This window comes from Crocodylus porosus, unplaced genomic scaffold, assembly GCF_001723895.1.
Source record: "Crocodylus porosus isolate Cpor-Errol unplaced genomic scaffold, CroPor_comp1, whole genome shotgun sequence".
Classification (NCBI taxonomy): Eukaryota; Metazoa; Chordata; order Crocodylia; family Crocodylidae; genus Crocodylus; species Crocodylus porosus.
The window spans coordinates 171547962-171555021 of record NW_017728886.1 but is presented as its reverse complement, the minus strand read 5'-3'; the positions used below and the strand labels follow the sequence as shown (position 1 = coordinate 171555021).

Sequence of the window (7060 nt, the reverse complement as noted above, 5' to 3'; positions counted from 1 at the left end):
GTTTTTTTACTGTTAAGCTTTTTAGAAGATCCTAGATGAGCAACAGTTGAATTAATTTCTGCATTTAATGCTACCACCATTCACCCCACTGCCAGATGTGGGTCCAGATCCAGCCCAAGAACAGCACTGTGGTCCAGATGTCAAACTTATTCAGCCCCATGAGACAGACTGGGACTCCCTCCAGGGCTCTTCATGGGCCAGGTCTGCCACAATGACTCCTTCTCCCCACAGCTGCCTTTGCCACAAGGGAGGGGGGAAGAATGGTAAATGAACCAGGTAGAATGGCATTCGCCACCACCTCCCAGAGAATCTTTACAGCCCCATACACAACAGATCATCAAGAGGTGGGAGGGGAAGAGGAGAAAACAGGGCACTAGAAGAGAGACTCCTGGGGAATCTGTACCATGGACCTGCTGCAGCAGGTGTGCACCAAACCTGTTCCTTAGCTGAAGCATCCCAAGCCCATGCTGCTGCAGTAGGAGTCACAACAAATAGCAGCTGCTGCCAGTGTGCAGAGAGCTGGAGCAGGTAAGACTCCACTTCTCCCACCCTGCCACCATAGCCCACTAGTTGTCAGAATAATTCCCCTCCCCTGTCTTGCACCTCCAACTTGCTGTGCCTCTGGAGCAGGGGAAGGATCTAATTCTATGTTATGTAACGAATGAGGCTCATTTACAGTATTATATAAATCCTTAATAAAAACTGAATGTAGAGTTAAGATGGATTTAAATAACTTTTTACATAATGGCTCTCTTAAGACACACATTTAAAATTAATAATCTGAGCTTCTCTAATCTATAATGTCAGAGCCTATTATAATACTTAATAGTTAGTGGATCATTAAACCCATATGCAATAAGACTCTAAAAGCCATTTCTACTGGCTAGATAAGAATTCACAAGAACTTTTTAAATTCTCAAATAATGACCTAATAAAGGACAATGACACTTGCAGAGTGGTTACAAAGTCTGTTATATCTAGATGAATATCCCCCTCCCCTGACTACCTTTTACTTGTTAAGACAATCCAAGTGAATCAGTAATAGTTGTGTGGCTAGACCCTACGCACCTGACAATTTGTGGTCAGAAAGTTTAGGAAAGTGTTTGCACTGTATAGCCACAACTACCCATTATGATGCATTGACTTATTTTATGCTTTCTCTGTGTCATCGAGCATTGAAGGGAAATAAAGAATCCTGGTATCTGTATTTGTTGGTTAAATAGTGGAAGAAATAATTATTTCAAAGTAAATCAACATAAATCCTACTGGTTATAATCTTTTTGAACGTATTATTAGTTCATTCCTAATACACAAACTCTGTTTTTTCTTTACGGGCAGAATGCAAGAGATCAAAAGGACTTCATAAAATTGTAATGCCAGTTAAAAGCTGAGTTCCAGTCCTTCGTTTCTTTTAGTTACTTTTCCCTTAGAAGAGGGATCCTAACTCTAAACAAACTAGTTTCACTTGCATGTTCTCCTGATAGATTGAATTTTATCTGAAAAGCAGCACATTGTACATTTAAAAAAGCCTTCCTATTCACTTCCCATTTTGTTCACCTGGAAGATGCTCTATCCCAATCCTGGCCATCGCCTCTAGGACGCTGACCTGTACGTCCAATCACAGATGGTCGAGGGCTACTACTTCCAGGGGATGGATTCTGGGAATGAGGGGGTCCTCTTGCTTCACGGCAATAAGACACAGAGGAATTTTGGGAAGCTGTACCTTACACAACAAAAATAGAAAAATAAGTTTCATGCACCTCTCTATTGTACAAAACTATCAGTAGAATTATGCAAAGTACAATGTCGTTAAGATATGGCAAAATAATTAAACTATTAATTAAACTAAGGTAGTCAAATTAATGACTAAAACACAGGCCAGTTAGCACAAATGTTATAACCTGTGAATCTCAGAAGGTCTGAAAGTTCATTGCACACAAACACTGAAATGGTTGAACCATATTTCAGGGGTTCTTGAAGTCTCACAAGAACATTTTTTGCTAGATTTTGCCGTCTTTTCAAATTCTAGAAATGCTTGGTTTAGCAACAAGATTTCAAGTCATCCACGGGTTAGACAAGGCGCTGATTCAAGTTGTAGATGCAATAAGGCATTTAACTTATCCATAATTTATTCAGAGTAAAATAGTAAAGCATATTAAGTCAATGTGTCTTAATAGCTAATAAGACACAAGCTTAATTATGCTTGGGCAATGCTGAACAAATTCAATCAAGTTAGTATTATTAAAAAGCAGTGGAGATGGTACACAGACATGTGTTTAAGCTACTAAGTATAATGACAAATCTATGAAAATAACCAGTTAAAAGATAACCATACAGTGGATTAAAGTGCAGGAAATAAATAGGGGACACACATATCACTGAAACTAAGCCATGCTGACAAGATGTTAGTTTTAAGAAATGAAGTAGTATTTGAAAACTTTTGTTCTCTCTGCAATAGCTATTAAACAGTTTAACACTTGTCATAAAAATGGCCAAAACCAAACCTAAACATCAAAAGTTAATGCCCTTATGCAGGCTACATTTAAGATCATCTATGCATTCCCATTTTGTTCCAGAAGTTCTGAACACCAAAACATTAGGGTCTTTTTTAAAAGTTTCCCAGTATAAAAGTACCTTCTCCTTTCAAATTGGAGGAAACATAGCTCAATCATTTTTGAAGATTCCCTACTATTATTTCCTAAACAAACTAGATTATACCTATTGTAACATACCTTTCAATTCCCACTTTGTTATAGGTATGATTCCTCAAACAAGTGAGAAACTGAAAGAGCTTCTCTGAATTTCTCTGAAACTGGCTACCTTCTTTAATTTTCCCAGTGAAACTGAGGTGATAGCAGTTTTCAAAGTGTTCTTTTCCAGAATGACTACTACTTCATATTGTTGCTTGAGTAACTAACAGGCCAAGCTGCATGCAAGGCGCTGGCCAACCTTTCTGGCAGGTGCGCCACAAGGTCAGCCTGACACTCTGTCAGAGCGCCACTCTGATCCCCTTCCCCTCCCTTATCCACCATGTGCCATACACAGGCTGCCTATGCTATGTGATGATCAATCCCACTTTATTCTCTTTCTTTCAATACAATTTATAAACCATAAATGACCAATAAAAAGTATTAAAGCAGGAACTCTGATAACTCTACAGGGAAGCTACTACATGCCTATTGAAGCCACTGAGTTCTAAAAAAAAAAAAAAAAAAAAAGCTGCTGCTATAAAGTGAAAAAAAACAATACAATTTATAAACCATAAATGACCAATAAAAAGTATTAAAGCAGGAACTCTGATAACTCTACAGGGAAGCTACTACATGCCTATTGAAGCCACTGAGTTCTAAAAAAAAAAAAAAAAAAAATAGCTGCTGCTTAATGACAAATTTATTTCATAATGACTTTTACTCTGCATCACTGGATATTTGCAATAAGTGAATAATGTAATTAATATACCTTTAGAGTGTGCATAGCCAATGCCAAACATGGAAACAATGGGATATCAAGTAACAAGCCTCTGTGGAATACAAGATTCCTAACTTTCTTGGGTTTGCATGGTTTCAAAAAAAAACCAGAAGCTAACTATAGACCAAGAACACAAATAAGCTCCTTTCTTGGGACTAGCCAGTGAACAGGCTGGGCAAGAAACAACCACTTCCAACAACTGCTTCCCCACTCCACATCTCCTTCTCAGCAAATAGGGAGGATGCTCAAAATCCTATGAAAAGACCTTGGCAAATGGCATGAGCTGGGCTTAGAAGCAGCAGCTGCATGGCAAGACAGAAAGAACAGTGAAAGTGGATGCAAAGAAACCTCACACTTCTCCCAGGAGATGCATAAGGAGTAAGTGGCAGGTGACGCTGGGAAGCTATAGTGGTACAGGATGTGACCACTGGACCTAGCAATCAGGAACTGGTCTATGAAAGATTTGTGGAAAAACTGGACAGGGGGGCCAGAAAACTCACTGATCCTGACTGAACAGCTGCAATCTCCTATTTGATTTTAACAGAACAAAGAAAAGGCATGCAAAGCATAGGCCTCAACAGCCTTACTCTGCAGTTGTCTCCCGCCTGAAGCTGGCCTTAGGGATGAGCAAGGTGGGAGACCCCCAGGGCACCATAATCAGGGAAGCGCTCCACACATACACGAGAAGCCCATGCTTAGACCAGTGCTCTCCCTCTGCCACAGCCCACCCCAACTGTTCCTCACCTCTGACAGGAGGAGCCATACCCAGCCCAGCCTGCCCCCTAGCTCCAGCTGCTGCTTAGGAGAAGCTGGGCCAGGAACGTGCAGGTGGGATAATACCTGCTCTAGTCTGCCTGCCTTGCTCCTGCACAGCAGCAGCAGTTCCTGCTTGGTGCACCATACAGCTCTCCCTCCCTGCTGGACTGTGTCCTGCAATCCTGCCCACCTGCCTCTCCCTGTAGCAGCAATGACTAGCAGTGGGGGGGGGTACCAAAATACAAGCTTGCCACAGGTGCCATTTTCCCTAAAGCCAGTTCTGCTCCCACCCACCACAAGGATCCAAATAAGCACTACTATTGTTTCACTTTGAGATGTAACCTTTTATACGCTACCATACCTAGGGTCTTTCCTTTTTCTTGACAGCCATAGTAGAACATGCTTGCACTTTAGTTATGCAGCTGCACGATTACAGAACCTGTCTGTTGAAATTCCTGGAGCACTTGCTTCCAAGTTACATACACCCAAGTCAGAAAATAACCCAGCTCTGCATGAGCAAGTCAATGGATCTCAATTTCTTAAAACCTGGATATCAAATGTAACTTGGAAAATAAAACTTGGTAGCTCAGACTTTGTTCTTGGAACCTAGTAGTGGATGGAACACAGCAGCAATACCCCAACAGAGACACAAAAAGTATTAGGTAGAGGGTAGGAAAAAAATGCTTCCTAAAACTTCCTGACACACAAAGTGAGCACACATGCTGTAGCTAAGTATTTGAAAAGCTAAGCATGTAGTAGCTGTGGTTCCTCCCTAGCTAGTCACTGCCCTACTTTTCTTTTTTATCTTTGAAATACCAGAGATCAGTTTTAGAATTTCAAAGAGCAGTTTACAGGAGTAGGTGAAAACAGACAGGAAACGGTAAATGCTCTTTGAAGTAATAATTATTATATGCCCTTGCAATGAGGACAGATACAGAACACCTAACTTAGCAAACACCACCATGGCTGTTCATCCATTAAATTCCCAATTTTACATGTTTTCTTCTCTAAATTTAATGGAACTTAAGGATGTTCCATCAATTTCAAGGAGTAGAATTTGAATATGGAGCCTACTGAACCTGCGAGTCTTCCATGGGCCATTATCTGGAGAAGCTCACAGGAGAAAGAAAAAAAATTAAATAAAAAGGAGAGATAGAGACAAACAGAAGGAAAACATTTAATGGGATATTATTCCATAATACTTCTAAAACAGACTTTAAAGTGATGACATTTCTATACTTAAGAGACAATTAGGCTATTCTTAAAAGATCATTTTACTATTCCATTTCCTTGAATCCTATACAGTTGGATTCAGGGTAATTACTGCACCGGGTTATAAGTGGGAGGCCACAGGAAATAATCCCAAATATTTTTTTAAACCCTAAATGATTTTATTTAAATGTGCAACACATGCAGATTACACAAAAGATTCAAGTTTCATCACTTCTGTTGAGCAATGCAATGATCTATGATTTACGTTCCTACAGGATGAGATCTTCAAACATACCAAAGAATTATCGTCAGGAAGTTCCATCACAGTCTCCAAACAACATTTATAAACACGCACCTTGTTCACTGGAGAAAAAACTTGGATCTCTGTGAAAGTTGAGCCTGTTTCTTAAAAAGATACATAACTGCTGCAGACATGATACAGCCCGCAAGGCTAAATGGTGTTTTCCATCTCTTCCAAAAGCTAACTTTAGCAAAGACAGAAGGCTCTACAAAACAAAAGTGTTAACAGTTCAGTTCACTCTAATTCAACAGTTCAATCCAGTCATCAACCTAGATGTCATTACACCTCCCATGGACTGGCATACTATGGTTAGTTCTGAACTGTACATAAAAAGAGAATGACTTTTGAACAAGTGTTTACAGATCATATTGAATTATGGTTAAGAACTCTTTGTTCAACAAAGGAACTATTATTAGTCCCAAGAGAAGAGCTGCTTTACACCATTTTCAAACAACCCTCTACTGACAACCTATGAGCAGCTATTACGGGAACTGAAATGTAGCACATTTCAGCCAAATGGATTTGCAAAAAAACTCCAAAACAAATCAAAACCCTTCACTTCATAGCATTGTGTGTTGCCAGTATTTAAACAGGTAATTACAATAAAATTAAAATGCAAATCTACTCTCAAATGCTCCATATAACAATTTCCTTTTTTAATATGATAGTTTTAGACACCCCTGTATGAAGAAATGCACAGTTGTTAAGCAGGATAATTTACAGAAAAATCATTTTACAATCTGATAGGGTTTTAATTGATAGTAGCTCTAACCTGAACAATCTTTGGTCTCTGAAGAAAGATCTCAGCAGGGAAATCTTGCATAATAACATCCTGAAGAAGCTCACATGTACTCCAAATTAAATTGTGGTTACTGCTTCTCAAAGAGCTAAAAGTTAAAGTTGAAATTCAGTAAAAAGAAAGAAAAACACTAGAACATTGCAAGTCTGTATACACAAACCTGCACTCAAATCTGAACTGAAGAATTTCTGCAACTGCACTACTGCCACTTATTCCCAAAGAAGGGTTCTTTCCCACAAGAGCTACTTTTGTGGACAAAAAGAGAAACAATGTTACACTAAAATAAACTCCACTGTTGTCACACCACACCTGAAAATGGGTTTCTGGAGAAGAAATTAATCTACGACCCCCGGCACACATTGCACTTAAGACATGATTAACCAGTTAATTACCTCTTAAATTGTTACCAAGTGACACCTTAATGTAATTAATGGAGTCATAAAAAGGAATAATTCACAAAAGTTACAAGACACTTTCTGTGCAATAACTTTGTGGCTGGTTCAAAGCCTACAAAGGATGGAGGA

General features: G+C 39.3%; 1 protein-coding gene across 1 annotated transcript in view; it reads right to left on the bottom strand.

Annotated features, from left to right (window-relative positions):
• The window catches only part of LOC109316845 (rotatin-like), a 139817-nt gene that overhangs the window by 130907 nt on the left and 1850 nt on the right, over positions 1–7060 (bottom strand). The window contains 3 exon segments of the mRNA XM_019545221.1: positions 1558–1717; positions 5792–5942; positions 6510–6624. Of these exon segments, the coding sequence (XP_019400766.1) occupies positions 1558–1717; positions 5792–5942; positions 6510–6560 (362 nt within the window). The 5' untranslated portion in view covers positions 6561–6624.